General features: G+C 54.1%; 6 protein-coding genes across 6 annotated transcripts; 4 read left to right on the top strand and 2 right to left on the bottom strand.

The window, feature by feature from the left end:
• Nucleotides 1-1,378: 1,378 nt before the first annotated feature.
• On the bottom strand, nucleotides 1,379-1,567 carry CCOS01_15273 (uncharacterized protein; the record flags this gene model as incomplete). The annotated part of the gene is made up of 1 exon (XM_060463414.1): nucleotides 1,379-1,567. One exon carries the CDS (start codon nucleotides 1,565-1,567, stop codon nucleotides 1,379-1,381), a length of 189 nt encoding a protein of 62 aa, XP_060306017.1.
• Nucleotides 1,568-2,736: 1,169 nt separating this feature from the next.
• CCOS01_15272 (PHD-finger domain-containing protein) lies at nucleotides 2,737-4,897 on the top strand (the record flags this gene model as incomplete). Its single annotated transcript, XM_060463413.1, has 2 exons — nucleotides 2,737-3,079; nucleotides 3,168-4,897. The coding sequence occupies 2 exons, from the start codon at nucleotides 2,737-2,739 to the stop codon at nucleotides 4,895-4,897; spliced, it is 2,073 nt and encodes a 690-aa protein (XP_060306016.1).
• Nucleotides 4,898-5,728: 831 nt separating this feature from the next.
• On the top strand, nucleotides 5,729-7,205 carry CCOS01_15271 (NUDIX domain-containing protein; the record flags this gene model as incomplete). The annotated part of the gene is made up of 4 exons (XM_060463412.1): nucleotides 5,729-5,850; nucleotides 5,892-6,028; nucleotides 6,089-6,828; nucleotides 6,915-7,205. Coding segments are annotated over 4 exons (1,290 nt in total), but the record flags the coding sequence as incomplete, so codon positions are not given.
• Nucleotides 7,206-8,888: 1,683 nt separating this feature from the next.
• On the top strand, nucleotides 8,889-11,333 carry CCOS01_15270 (uncharacterized protein; the record flags this gene model as incomplete). Its single annotated transcript, XM_060463411.1, has 6 exons — nucleotides 8,889-9,117; nucleotides 9,174-9,523; nucleotides 9,623-9,799; nucleotides 9,859-9,910; nucleotides 9,961-10,965; nucleotides 11,017-11,333. 6 exons carry the CDS (start codon nucleotides 8,889-8,891, stop codon nucleotides 11,331-11,333), a joined length of 2,130 nt encoding a protein of 709 aa, XP_060306014.1.
• A 1,511-nt stretch (nucleotides 11,334-12,844) lies between these two features.
• On the top strand, nucleotides 12,845-14,326 carry CCOS01_15269 (peroxin 26; the record flags this gene model as incomplete). The annotated part of the gene is made up of 2 exons (XM_060463410.1): nucleotides 12,845-13,359; nucleotides 13,423-14,326. 2 exons carry the CDS (start codon nucleotides 12,845-12,847, stop codon nucleotides 14,324-14,326), a joined length of 1,419 nt encoding a protein of 472 aa, XP_060306013.1.
• A 335-nt stretch (nucleotides 14,327-14,661) lies between these two features.
• Nucleotides 14,662-15,054, bottom strand: CCOS01_15268 (uncharacterized protein; the record flags this gene model as incomplete). Its single annotated transcript, XM_060463409.1, has 2 exons — nucleotides 14,662-14,977; nucleotides 15,038-15,054. 2 exons carry the CDS (start codon nucleotides 15,052-15,054, stop codon nucleotides 14,662-14,664), a joined length of 333 nt encoding a protein of 110 aa, XP_060306012.1.
• Nucleotides 15,055-15,274: the final 220 nt, after the last annotated feature.

Genomic DNA, 15,274 nt, shown 5'->3' with positions numbered 1-15,274 from the left:
AATGCCGTATACATCCGCAGCAAATTGGCCAGTTTTAATGATTGAGTCTGGCTTTCTTACCCTTCCCGTGTCTTTTCCCCCCCTCTGTCAGTTAGATGTGGGAAAAGGCAAAGTAGCATCCGGCCGGGACGAGCGGCCGTCGACGAACAATCAATGATTTAATGGAAAAAAGGTTGCTCGGGCACACCAAGCACCAAGGAAGAGGCCGGACTGTGGGCTTGGGGTCGCAACCTGACGCAGGCCAGGCCCCATCGAACCAATCTCGTCGGCCTCCGAGAAACGAGGGGCATGAAGGTCTCACGTGTACCTTGCTTTACGGACACAGCGCCGTAACTTAGTTTCCCTCCCAATTGGCAATTGCCCATTTGCCTGGCACTGCCTATGCCACTGCCCCCCGACTCCCGTCATCCGGGATGGGTGCAGGCAGCCCATTTCTGGAAGCGGAGATAGCACCCATTGTCGAGCTGACCCATTCCAGCGCCGAATACTCACGCCCTGCGCCCCGACTTTACCTCTTCAGCTATCATCATTCTTCCGCCCTCGACCGCTTCCCACCGTTGCACGTTCCCGTTGCTTCTGCTTGTACCGCGATTGTCTCCAGATTACCCCCTCATATTACTCGGGCTAACGTTGCCGTCGTTGCGCGCCAACTCGGAACATTACCTCCTTGTCCTGCCTTGCCTTGCCTCACCTCACACTCACATCAAGAACACTTGGGGCTAGGTATCTAGGTACTACAAAGTACGTTTTACGCAGTTCACCTGACAGGAGGGCCTGACGTAGACGCCCTCACACCTCGCCCTCCATCAAAGGCGTCTCAAGTTCTCAACGCCATCCGCCACTTGGGTACCTACCTATCGAACCGACCTAAGACTCTCTTCCATGATCCATCACACCCACGCTCAGCTGGATCGAGGTACCTGACCAAAAAGTCACCAAACAACATCGCACGAGCCAAGTAGCCAATCCATTGAGTGTTTGACTCGCCGCCCACCTTACCACCTTCCCCCTTCCCACCGTTCTCCCCCGGACATAGCTCTTTCACTCTCAGTTGTTTCTGGCACTCTGGCACTCCGTGATTCAGTACCTACCTGATTGGAGGATTGGTCAATAGACAATTGAGAGGAGCTGTCGAATCGTGAGGAGAAAGGCCTGGCAAACGCAAACCCGAAGTAACGCAACCACGCAAGCTCCCAGCCGTTGTTGTCGTGGTTTTGCCGCCAAGTCGAGGTACGTACCCAATCGGTTTCTTTATTTTCTTCCCGCCAGAGGTGTCCCTATACGTACCTAGTTACGTGCCTACACCTCCAGATGACAACGTTGCCGAGTAGGAGGAGTTGTTACTGCAGCAGTAAACATCATCCCTCAACAGGCCATCTTATTTCCCGAGGGTGTTTTTGAGCGTTTCCTCGGCGTGGGATGTCCGTGAGGTGAGATGTTGCCTCCGGGCTGGTGTTGATGCTCCGGCTCCTGCATCGATCCATGGAGAGTACGTGCTCTTGCAGGCTTGCAGCGACCCTAGTGGGCTAGTCTGGTCCGTCTCAGTGCGTCGACCTGCTTCGAGCATGCGTCTAGATGCACGTTTGTGTCCACGGGTGTGTGTGTGTGTGTGTGTGTGTGTGTGTGTGAGTGACAGAGTGTGACTGTGAGGGTGCTGCCGTTGCTGGTGGAGGCATGGGATGCAGTTCCATGAGGTAGGTCCCTGTCCACTGTCCAGCCCAGTGGGCCATCGACTGGGAAGCCCGCGAAGGGTGAGGTGCAAAGGACGAAGGACCAAGGTGCAAGGAGCGTGGCGCACCACTGCATCAGCCGGTTGTTGATTGGCTCCAGTCGAGACCAGCTACAGGCGTGCGCTAAGCTCGCAAGAAACCCGCCTTGGGGGTCCTGGCCTCTCCAAACCTTTCCTCTTACAATTCCCGTTCAGTTCTCCAGGTCCCAAGGTCTTCTCGGGTAGCCCAGCACCGCCATTTTACCTACCTACCACCTTTCCCAAGACTCCCAAGACTCCCATACCGCCCCCCGTCCACCAGTGGGCACCTCACCCACGAACATACCTCATCCGCACTTTGAAAGAAAGGCGACCATACCAGATCCTTTTCTCTCCCTTTTCACTCTTCCTACTTGTCTCGCCTCACCAGAAAAGCACTGCCAGCCAAAGTTTGAAGCCCCCCTCTTCTCTCCACACCGGCCACTTTATTTCATCGTATATCTTTCTCGTCTTTTTTTGCTGCTTGGTTTCCCTGCCTAGCGCAGCGGCGAAACATCCCCCGAACCGGCTGACAGTCCATCTCGCGCCAGAAACGCAGGACATATCGAACTTACCTACCAAACCTGGGCCACCTTCCACTTTCCCCCTCCAACCCCCAAAGTGCCCCCTTGGCACCCTTCCCACTCTTCAGCAACCTGCCCAGTTGGTCGTGCGTTTGTGCACTCGACTGATAGCGACCCGACAGCCGTTCAGTCGCCTCAACACTCCCACCTCAGGCCTGCCACTACCACCACCAGACACTGAACAACTCGGCACCTCTCTTTTTTTTTCCCCTCTACCTACCATCTGCCACCCCACGACCGACACAACAAGGCAACAAAGCCCATAAACAAGTTCACGCAATCACGGCTACAATAACAATATCCACGCACATATTCCTGCAATCTCAAAGCCATCTGTTGGCCCTGCTCAAAGACGTTTTTTTATGAATTCATCAAACCTCAAGCGATACTACCACAGTTGCCACAATGACTGAACCGGATCAGTGCATCATATGCCTGGAGTCGCTGCAGCACCCCTCGTTGCAGCAACAGCAACAGCAGCAAGACGTTGCTGCTGGAAACATAGCGGGCCCAGCGGCTGCAAAAGCAACAGCAGCAGCCACCACCACAACAGTACAGCCAACATACCGTACCATCGACTCAGATCTCGAAATACTAGAAGAACCAGAGTCAAATTACATTGCTACCCTCGTTGGCTGCAATCACGTTGTCCACGATCAGTGCATCAGAAGTTGGGCCAAGAACTCCAATACTTGCCCCATCTGCCGTACACCCTTCAATGAGGTCAGCCTCTCATCTGAGCTCAACGGTACGTATCAAATCATCCCGCCTCGCAATAGACGCTCGCAGCAGCAGCAGCTTTAGCAACAAGAAACTAACGTTGGTGACAATAACAGGCCCCCCTATCGATTCGTACGCTGTTCAAGACAAGAAGCAAGAGCAGGAGTTTGATATCCACAGATGGCTTCAGGAGAACCCCGAGGGCGAAGGCGAGGAGCCGAGCCCTGCCTGTCCCATATGCGAGTCCTCGGATCATGAAGAGGTGCTGCTCCTCTGCGATGGTTGCAACGCAGCCTATCATACACACTGCATCGGCCTGTCTGGTGTTCCCCAGACCGAGTCCTGGTACTGCTTTGAGTGTGATGAAAACAACAATGCCAGCCGATCCAGCCCTAGTGAGGCTTCGGATGTCGAAGTGATCCAGTCACGGCCTTTGAACCCAGCTGCACGCTCAGCAAACCGACGAAACGTTACCGCTCAAAGAGGCTTGTTGCGAACCCAGTTGCAAGCTAGAAATGCACGACGCGAGGCAAGATCCCTCGAGTGGCAGGGTGCATGGGACCGGATTGCTAGTCGCATTTACGATGCTACTGACATCGACCTCGACAACCACGAAGACGAAGACTTATTTCAGGGCTTTCGCCGCGCCCAGGCCCAGAGAGGACACTTTCGCGATATCCAAGAACACCAAGACTGGGAGCAGCGCATGAGCATCGCCAGTCGTCTAGGCGCCAGAGACATCTTTGCGAGGAATATTCGCCCAACCGTCGGTCATCGCCTCGACGGTGGCCCAGTCGAACCCGTCATGCAACCCCTGCCGCCGGCTCCCGAGACGAGAGAGGAGCAGCAGGCTTGGGGCGCCCTCGAGAGGGCTCGCGAAGCCGAGACGAGCGCTCCCAATCCCCGCAAGAGAAAGTCGAGATCTACCACGGCTTCTCCCCAAGAACCCGCTCAGGAACCCGAGCGCAAGCTGAAGCGACCTCGCACACGCCGATTGCCTTTGCAGGGAGAAGGCTCCGGATCGGGCTCTGCCTCGGCTTCAGTGTCGGGATCTGCATCTGGATCTGGCACCGCTTCAGGCGTCGGCCCTACCATTGTGTCGGCACTCGCCCCCGCACCTACGATAACTTCGTCACCCGCGCCGACGAGTGTTCTGACATCGCGGCCTCAGACGAACGGTGCCACGCAGCGCGTCCAGTCTCCCATCAATACGGAACCCGGACCATCATTCCTGTCGTCGCTGCTTAAGGAGGTGGAGATGAGCGCACCTTCCGACGACGAGACTGTGCGGAATTATTTCGGTACTCACTCTGGTGTTGACCCCTCTTCGCCAGTCACATCCCCCTCACCATCATCACGAAACTCACCGCGGGCGCTTTCTCTCACCCCGCCACCCCATCCCCGGCCCAGCTCACCTACGCTATCTCTAAGCTCCTACGTGGAACCACGGTTCCCCAAAGCCAACTACTCGCCGACTCGAAACGCTGGGGATAGTAGTGACTCTGACAGTCGATCGAACGGCGCGGAAATTCGCCAGCCTCGCCCACAGCGACCGAACCGTCAACGACCGACCTTTGCTCGGTCTCAGGATTCGTCGCCTACGCGATCCGCCATCCCCTTTGAGACCAAGGAAAGAATCAGCGGCATCGTCCGGGCTGCCCTCAAGCCCCATTGGCGCGCGAAGGAGCTCACCACCGATCAATATGCAAACATCAACCGAGATGTCTCCCGCAAGCTGTACGAGGGCCTTCGCGATCCGCAGACGCTTGACGATGATGCCAAAAAGACTTGCGAAAAGATCGCTACCAAAGAGGTGGCCCGTGCGATTGAGGAACTCAAGGCTTGATCGGCGCTCGGCAGCATAAACGAACGAACGGTATCGGGCATTAGGCGTTATTGGTGTTTGGCAGCGAACCAAGCGGTCTAATACCCAAACACTCCATTCCAAAGGAGGCTTCTTTTTTTTTTTTTGCAAAATTTCGACTTTGAATTCCCCGTGTCTCTGGGATTGGGCGGGGGAGAGGCACAGCTGTATCTTAGGGGTGGGGTCTCGTAGTAGCTCGAATCGCTCGGATCTCTTGGAAAGAGACTCTGTCAAGGGCGTGACCCACGATTAGGCTGGAAAGGCTTTCTGTACTTTAGTAGGTAGATAGACGACGACGACACGACGAATGGATATTACGACTCTCAATGATGAGCACCAGCACGCGTGAACACGCTCGAGCTCTAATTGCAGCGGCACAGTCAGCAGCACCTTGTGACATGTGGAGCAGAGAATTCACGTATGCGGTTGTCGTGACGCATTGCTTGCCACATAGCGAAAGTCCACTCCGGACTCTGCTGATGCGGTAGCAGAAGCCAGCCATTCTTAAACAGCGGTCAAAGGCGCTGATGTGTTTGCAGTAGCTATCTAACATGAACCCAGTAAAAAAATGCAGGTGCTGCTAGCGAAAAAAGACTGCGATTTACTCTGGGCACCGTAATAAATGATCAGGACGTTCTGGAGGCGGAACAGGTCTTGACGATAAGGAAATGGTGCCGTGAAGAGGAAAAAGAAGTAAAAGAAAGAAGTTTCGCGGCTGGGCGTCGGGTTGATAAAGGCTCTGCGCGGTCCCACCCATCTCAGCCCCCGCTACGGTACCTCTGCTTACGTGATTGAGACCCGCGCTTGTCAGGCGCGATATTGACCCGGGCGCCTGTCAAGATCGACCTTGCTTTTCAGGTACAATATGAGGCACCCCAAGATTTACCTTGTGCTGCATCCGCGCACGGTGCACCTCGTCGGACGTCTGACCTTAGGTAAGCGCCGCCTCGGCCACTCGGTACGTACCTCTACTAAGCTTGAACAGCAAAAAAGTTCAATTCCCGTCTGGAGATTCTCGACTGAGGTGTCAAGGAGGAGACCCCGTACACCCAGCGCTTTTCACGATGACAGCTTCCAGCAGAGGCGCATTCGCCGCCCTCGGGCGCATACAATGTATGTTTACGTTTCGGATGAACATTGAGATCATTGGCTGACTTTGAGCCCCCCTCACAGCAACCCCCAGAGTCTGCAGACAATGCGCGAGGGTCCAGATTAGAGCTCCAGCTCCCTCGCGAGCGTACTCGGGTGCCGCTGCCGCCGCAACGACCACGACCACGACCAACGCTCCCCCTCCTCCTCCCCCTTCGTCAAAAGTCAGCAAACCAAACGAACCCAAGGCGGCTGCGGCGGACATCACGATCCCGCCACCCTTGATCCGCGCAGGCGTGATCCTCACGCGGGCGCCGCTCCTGACGCGGCCCCTGACGGACTTTGAGCAGTCCTACTTCTTCTACCAGAAGCGCCTCAACGAGCGCCTGACGATGCCCTTCATCACGTCCGTCTACTTCAAGCCCGACACGCCGGCGCTGATTGACTGGAACATGAAGGTCAAGGACCGCAAGGGCACCGTGGCCAAGGAGCTGGGCGTGTACAACGGCAAGGCGTCGACGGCGTGGGACGACGAGCTGGCCGTCGGCGACGGGTTGAGCAAGCACGACAAGGCGGTGGAGCTGCTGCTCAAGGACGCCGTGATGCGCGTGAGCGACGACGCGGAGATTATCCCCGAGGAGGACCGGGCGCCGCCCGAGGCGTTGGCGCCGCGGGTGTCGGAGGCGGATATCAAGGGGGACCAGACGAGGTTGGATCGCGCCATGGAGAGGACGCTGTATCTTGTCGTCAGGAAGGCCGGTCGCAAGAAGGATGTCTGGGAGTTTCCTGCGGCGGGATTGTCTACGGAGGAGAACCTTCACGAGGTGAGCTTTTTTATCCACCCCATATCGACCCCCTCTCTCTCCCCTTCCCGTGCTTCGATATCGATATATGCTAACGTTCTTTACAGGCCGCGCAGAGAATCCTCGACGACACGGCGGGCGTCAACATGAACACGTGGATGGTCGGCCGCGGCCCGGCCGCCGTGCACGTGGCCAAGACGCAGGTCAGGCGCGGCGAGCTCTTTGAGCGCGGCAGCAAGACCTTCTTCCTCAAGGGCCGCATCATGGCGGGACAGGCGGACCTGACGGCCAACAAGTTTGGGTACAAGGAGTTCAAGTGGCTGACCAAGGAGGAGCTCGCCGAGGTGCTGGAGCGGGGTTACTACAACAATGTGCGGGGCATGATGGTGGACCGGTAGATGTATGCCTCTATAATGGTTTGGCTCGGCCGGCGCCATTTCTCAAAAGTGGTGAAAATGGGTGGCAGACAAGTGGTTGTCGGAGAACGGTTGAGAGGACGTGTAACGCTGTTGTATCATAGATAAACTTGTACAATCAAATCTTTCACTGGATTTTGTGGCTGCCTGCCCAGAGCTTGATTGCGCTGGTTTGTGCTTTCGACTTTGGGCTTGACTTGGGTGTGAGATGCTCATTTTGATGTAATTCTGCTCCCCAGACAATAGAACCGTCGTCAGTTCGAGATGGTTTTGCCTTAAAAGCATGCGAACATGGCCTGTTGCCTACGAGATACCATGTCATCCTCCATCAACTTGAGGGCATTGAATCTACCGTCTTTGAGTGCTTCGAAGACGTAGACGTAAATTTGCTGGTCTTACCGTTATTCAAGAGTAGATAAATCTACCAGCAATAATGGAGTGTCGTTCGAGATATCACATAGCTTGTCAAGTTGCTGAAACATTGGGTCTTTACATGCTCGCATATGTTACCATTATTCATAAAGCCATCCATGCCAAGGGATTTTAAGTAGATATGTAGAGAAACACAATTCCATCTACTTCATCTTCGCAGTTCCAGTTTTGACACGTATTATGCTTTCTCACGCAAAGCAAGCTTGCTTATACCAATTTGATATGGTGTCCAACTACCTCGTATAACCATAAACAGTAATCTCCAGAGGTGAGGTCGCAAAGACAAACCCATAGCAGCGTCTCTCGATCCCACCCTCTCCTACCTCACACTGCACCTTCCTCCCTCTCGTGGACTTCACCTCCCACGTCCAGCCACAAGCCTCAGCCCCACCTCTTCATTCATCCCATGGCTGCCTTCCCTCCGGACCTCCTAACCGCCTGGCCTACCCTTACATATCTAAACTCTTCTGCATTTCTTCAACAATCCGTGGCGCAATGGGATCAGAGAGGCGTTCCTTTGACGAGGAGCGTCCCCTTGCGTCGCGGGTGCGTGGGTTCGGATCCCGCCGCCGTTAGAAAACCTCCATCGTTACACCTGAGGCTGGTAAGAGTCTCGGGGTTTTCATAGATTCCGCTGTCCGCAAGGATAAGAGTTGAACTTTTTGACTTTCTCAATCTTTTTTTAAAAAAATTCCATTGCCTCACGCTGGGCGTGATAAGACGCGTTTACTGGCTTTCAGATTATTATTTACTACCTCGGGCAACCTGTGGCCTTAAAACGACACAGTGATTTCGTATAATGCTTTATTACGATGCTTTATTACGAGGAAACTCGATTTTGCGATGGCCAGTCTCAAAACTCTGCAATTTCCTTCCTTCTGCCTAAGGACGCTGTTGGCTACTGAGGGGTTGATGTTCCCTTTTCATTTACAAGCCGGACAGGAATACGCAAGCAAAACCTCCGAAGAACGACCTGCCTTGCCACAGGAGTCGAGTGTTCTTGCCTGTTTTATTGCTGTCACGAGGTGCTCCTTCCTGAATTCGTCTCCTCTTGGTGGCTTCTCATTTTTTATTTTTTTTTCCCTCCACCCACAGCTTCCTTCCTGCCTCTTTTTCTTCCCCTTATACCACTCCCACTTTTCTTGCCGCTTTCCTTCAACCTTTCCTTCTACCTTTCCTTCTCAACTACTGACGACTGGCGGCCAAAAGCTTGACAACACCTCGACGCCCAGCATGGAAGTCTCGTCAGAGAACTTCTGGCGGCAGCTGCCGAATATTCTGCTGTCCATTGCGAAGTCCGACTTCGTTGCCATCGATCTCGAGATGACCGGCATCACGGACAAGAGCTCGGCAGACCACTCAGAAAACCCAACCAACCAGCAAATCTATGAATCGGCCAAGAAGATTGCATCCAAGTTCAACGTCTTTGAGATGGGGATGACGTGTATCCAAAGCCAGTCAGGTTTGTGTTCTCCACGTCCGAAGAATATCATCCGTCGCATTCTGACAAAATTCCAGACGGCTCATACAAAACCGAGACCTATAGTTTCACTGTCAGCCCCTACCTGCACACAGAAACGCGAGCTGATGAAAAGTTCGTCAAAGGCTTGGATAGGAGCCTTTCTGTATCATACAACACTCTCAAGTTTCTTCGATCGGAAGGCATCCGGCTGGAGAAGGTCTATGAGGACTGCGTTCCGTACCTCAGCCGCGAAGAGGCACGCTTGGCAGTTCGACAGATGCAGCGCCGACAAGATCCTTGGGACGCCAAAGATCATGGATACAACGAGGACGACGAAGGTCTGACTACGTTTTCCATTTATGCCCATAACACGATTGTAAATTGGCTTTACACCGATCCATGGATGGTATGTGGCACTGGTTCCTTTATCCTCTATCTACAAAAATCCCTTCCTCTTAGAATCTCGTTACTTTCTACTGAGTATACTAATCGCGAGATGGGACAGCGAACTCTAGAGATCAATGTCCTCTTACCCAACTCTGATAGTAAGAAACGTATGAGCGTCTACGAACAGATCGTTCGTAGAAAGGCCCGAAAGCTTGTGCCACGAATGGTTTGCCGTCTTTGGAATCATGGCACGACCGTGGTTATCTCTCAGCGGGACGATGGACAAGAATCCAAGGTTCGTTTACAGCGGCGCGGATAACTGTGATGAGAACACTGACAGCTGACTTCACCAAGAGGCGTGAGTCTCTAGAGGACGATCTCAACGCATCGTTGAGGAAGTACGCAGGTGGGCTCCCCTCAGTGTGCAATGCTTTACTGGTGGCTGACTGATATAAGGAATTCGCCTGATTATCGAAGCCCTTGTCGGCGGCAAGTTTGCCAACCTCATTAACCCCGACCTCATTGTCGAAGCCATGTCTGGCTGGCCTGGCGAAGCACAATGCTTTTGTCGTGAGGTGCATGAGCTTGTTCATCCCGCGGCACCAGAACAATGGGAAGAATCTCCAGAGGAAGAAGTCGAGGATCGCTTTTGCCCCTGGTGTTGCACACATCACGACCCTGACACAGGCTGCTCTAGCACGTCCTCAGGTCAGGACGTCGAAGTGGCATTTCAAACAAACTTGATCACCAAAGACGAGTGCCTCTGTATGAAGAAGCGGAACTTGTCCAGAAGCCGAGTTGGAGATAATGAGCTGATGCCCTTGGTGTATGATGTTCATTGCGAACGTTGCTACCCCGATCTTGGCAGCAGCCGGCCTGGGATCAACTCTTCCCCTCACCATGACATCCCTCCACAGGCCACACATATTCAAGAAGCTCATTCGGCGAGCCACGATGGAGAATCCTCAAGCAGTTCGGAGGGAGTGGCAGGTGGCGAGTTTCGGGAGGGCGACACTGGTACTTGGCATATCACAGCTGAGACAGCCGGCTGGGATGAGCCGACTGGTTGGAACAAAATGTGTCACGATCTCGAGGATTTATCCACGGAAACACTCAAGAATGAAGTAGCAGATGCTCTTCAGGAGCTAGAAACTTTAGGCCGAACGTCTTCGCCAACCATTATCGGACACAACCAATTCATGGACCTTTTGTTCCTTTACAACACCTTCATCGACGACCTCCCCGACAGCTTTTTGGAGTTTTTGGTAAATATTCACCAATTGTTCCCACGCATCGTGGACACGAAGCTGTTGGCCATTAAGGACGACACGATCGAGGGCGAAGACCCATTGATGGATCTATACAACAGGTTCGATGGCAACAGAACGCAGCCAAGCATCCATTGGGATGCAGCTTATGGCTATGGCCGTCGTGAAACAGCCCATCAGGCTGGCTTCGATAGTGAGTTGGCAGAACAAGCAGAACCGTGAGTGGCTCGACTAATGAAGATAGGCCACATGACGGCAGTTGTGTTTCTGCGAATTGCCCACAAACTCGCCCGCGAGGAATCGGCCAGGCTCGAGGGCCGAGCCGCGTCATACGAGAGCAAAGAATGGAGATTGTATGACAGAGAATGGCTATCAGCAGTTGGATACGATTCACAATTCCTGGGCTATTCGCAAGACTCGGACATTGGCACATGGAGAGAGTCCAACACCCAGGAAGGGTACGTGGGTCGGATTCGGTGGCAGATGGCCATATTCGACGACATTCGCGACCGAATTCGGATCGCCCCCCGCAAGACATTTAATATCGGGCCCGAATGGTGAGTTCAAAGTTGAGCTTGCGACGGAGCGTAATTGCCCTTCGATTGAAGAGTTTGCCGACCGTGCCAACGCGAAATCGCGTCTTGGGTTGTTGGTGGTGGCACTGGTCTCATGAGTAGGGAGACACGTTTGTGAGTAGGACAACGGATTTTTGCAATGTCGTTGAGGACGGATGACCCTTGGTGGATTTCTGGAGACGCCCCGCAAAACTATGTTTCGATAGATGAGCCTATCCATACTTGATTGAAAGCGCAATAAGAGCACGTCGGCATTCGTCAGATTATTTGACATGTTGGTCAGGGCCACTCCTTCCCATCAGCTTATGAGCCTTATATGTTCCAGCTGCTCAGCGATTCCTAGGACGTAAGATGATCCGGTTCTAGAACCCCGCGACGAAGAAAATTCCACGTGTACCGAGCACCCCAACGACACTTTAGTGCCAGTCATGAGAGGTGGATGGTCACTCGATGACTACAATAGGAAATGCACCGATGTAAGCATCAGGGGCTAAATGGCGATGACATTCTCTCCGGGAGCCGCGTGGTTCTGCGTCCCGCGAGATGCCTCGGAACAATCTGGGGAAGCACAGGGGGGCCAGAAAAGTCTAAACCCTGAACGCGTTCGCGCAAACTTGCGATTGACAGTTGAGAGGGGTAATTAATAGGATATCATAATAGACGCAACTAAGCAAAGCAGTAATTGAGAAGGGAATCCCGACTTGGCGGGTTGAATACAACACGAAGATTTGAAATGACAGGCCGCAGCGAGCATGAGACGATCGTCTCTAAATGGTTGGTGATCTCCGGGAGGTGAGATGAAAGCTCGGCCGGTCGTCGAGGGCAACCCCTGTTTCTCCGACCCAGGCACAGCGTCCTCCCCGATCAGGAAACTCCACCCAATGAGAAGTTCAAGAAGGCCGGACGCCGGGAGAAGGCCGCGCTCTTGGAGGCTAAAGAGGTACTTGACATGTGAGCCGTCCAGCGACAACGTCACTGGTACTCGCTTATCGCTCCCCTCCCCTCATGCTCTGGCGGTCAGCTGGCCAGCCACCCCAGTGGCAGCACACAACGCAGCAACGCAGAAGCTGGGGGGGAACCCACTAAGAAACAAACCGAGGCTAAACTTGGGCCATGGCCGAAAAGTGTAACCGTGCCGGTGCGTGCCTGTCCCGGGCAGCTGTGCAGGTGCTGCGGTAATCGGCATGTTTGTCTGTCAGCAGACTCCAATTCCATTCTCCAGCAACCCCCAGCTACCTCAGCACCACCACTACCACACACCACACACCACCACCATAACGCCCAGGAACCCGAATCTAACCACATCCACATGTCGCGGCTCTCTTCACAACCCGCAGGTGGCATTTGAGCAGGAACGCGTATGATGGCCGCCATTCTCCGCACTCCAGATACATAACAATAGTCCCCGTTCTTTTTTCCCTCATTTCCCTCCGCCTGGGGCTCTTCAATGCCGACAAATTGACCCCGTTGCTTGCTGCTGTTGCCTCCCGTTCCTAAATGCCCGCCAACATGTCGTCCCTCAATGGCTCCTACACGGCGACCTTGAGTCCCACGGTCGCTTCTTCCGAGACCACCGCTACATTCCCACCACATATGCTCGCGAGCTCCATCTCGTCTCTATCCTCATCGACCTCAGCGCGCCATACCTCGCAAATCTCAAAGACCTACCGCCAGGCTTCGACTCTCTTCCTCACCCGCCGTCTACCCGAGGCACTATCCACCATCTTGCCATTGATCACCCCGCCCTCGGGACAGTCGGAGAACGGCGCAGGCGAACCAGCGCCCGTCGCCAGGGCATCGCGATCCACGAGGATTAAGGTCTGGAGCTTGTACCTGACGACGCTTAACGCCATCGTCGAACTGGAGCCAGACGAAGGGAAGGATGCGTTTGGGAGCCAAGAGTGGAGAGCGCTGTGCACCAAAGTCAGGGAAGGAGACATTTGGGAGGAGGTCGTACGCAACGGATACCACGGCGTCGAGAGCGACGTCGATTCGGACGTTGTCATTAATCTGTAAGATGCCCTCTCTGTCGTTGTTTTTTTTCCTGTTGCAAACACACACTAACATCAACATAGCGCAACACTTTTACTAGCCCACGCCCGGACACAAGAACTGAACCAAAGGAAGCTCGAGAGCTATCTCGCAGCCGCCACATCACCAAATCTGGACTTCTCCAAGAGATTTTCCGACTCGCCGTCGCCGTCACCACGGCTGAACCGGCATAGGTCTCCGGCGAAGGCCACCAGCGGAGCGGATACACCGAGGGATCTGAATGCTAGGGTCAAGATCCTCGAGCTGTACACGCTCCACGTACTTATCCGCAATAATGAGTGGGATTATGCCCGAGAGTTTATCAGCGTCAGCTCGGTACTAGACGATGAGCGCCGCGAGGCGTTTTTGCAAGCTCTGCAAAGCCTGCAGGAGGAACAGCAGGAAGCCGAGAGGCGAGAAACGGAAGAGCGACGTGAGCAGGAAGAGCAGCTTCGGCGTGATATTGAGGAGGCGAAAAAGCTGAGAGCTGAAAACGAAGAGAGGGAACGACGGAGGTTAGAGGAAGAGAGGGCACGAAGAGAAGGCGCCGAAGGGGACTATGGCATCGAAAAGACACCGAGTAAAGCAGGCTCGAGTAAGGCGGGGTCAAGCAAAGGACGTCACGCCAGGGCCGTTTCCAACACATCAGGGTCCAACTCTAATTCGAAGATGCCTGTCTCTAGGGCCAAAGGAAAATCCTCAGCTCCGCCGACCTTGGGAACGAGAGCGTCGATGGTCATTACTCGGTTGCGCGAGGTGATTGACCAGCTGGGAGCATCATTTAAGACGAATCCGATGCTGCTGATGCGGCTCGTGGCCTTTATTTTGGGTTTGGTCGTCATGTTCGGGCAGAAGAACGTCCGCGAACGGATACAGCGGGTGCTTGGTAATGGTTGGAACAAGGTCAAGGCGACCGCGGGAATGGGAGTCAAGGTTAGCTATATATGATTACGACGCGGGTGCTTGGCTAGCTTTGACCTCACTGTACTATACGAACTTGGATGAACATTGGCCTAATTGTTTGGCCATTCTTTTTGATACTTATGCAAAATGAAGCATTTCTTTGGTTTGGTGAAACTGTTTCATGCCGCTTTAAAAAAAATTATCATGTCTGACTTAGTGCCAATTATGCCGCAAAAACCATTGTCCCATAGCTGTGAACCAAAACAAACCAAACGCCGCAGGCAATGCGATACCTGTTCCACGAAAACTTTGTAGTCTTCCCTGTCTCCTCGCATTCAAACAACACATCAAATTTGCCCATATCCCAGGCGACGCAGGGACTAGTACGTCGCCGTCCGATTGGTTTTCTTCTGGTAGAACAGGTCGGTCCTGGAGCTGCCGAGGTTTATAATCTTGGGGCACCCGTCGCGGTCCTTTTCGAGGCGCGTGCACTCGAAGCAGTAAAAGGCGTCCGAGATGCCCTCGCCGCCGCAGACGACGCACTTGTTCTGGTAGTTTCCGAACGAGCACTCGTCGCAGATGCGGACGAGGGTCGTGGGGCGGACGTAGGAGTCGCAGACGGGGCACTTGCCGTCGCACTTGTCGCAGAGGCGGCCGATGGCGATGCCGGCTTGCTTGCGGCACATTACGAGATCGCTGGCGGGAGTTGTTAGCTTGTGCATGAATTTTGAGGGGTTTGACTGGGAGATGGCCTACGGGTGATGGCGCGACATGATGGTCAATCTGTGAGGGAAGCGCCTCTGGGTGGTGAGGTTTGGTGGAAGCTGTCTTGCGGGTCGCGGGAGGTGATGGTCGCAAGTCGCAGCTTACCGTACCCTCTCTTCACCAGGAACCTTTGAAGAAAAGACGTCCGCGCCTTTCAGCCTCGCCACTTCTTCCTCTCGGTTCTCTTTCGGTCATTGGTGCGGACCCTCGTCTGATCCGACCAAAGTG

Source organism: Colletotrichum costaricense (assembly GCF_030867565.1).
Source record: "Colletotrichum costaricense strain IMI 309622 chromosome Unknown Scaffold_23.1, whole genome shotgun sequence".
In the NCBI taxonomy this organism is placed as follows: Eukaryota; Fungi; Ascomycota; class Sordariomycetes; order Glomerellales; family Glomerellaceae; genus Colletotrichum; species Colletotrichum costaricense.
This window is presented reverse-complemented; position numbering and strand designations above follow the sequence as displayed.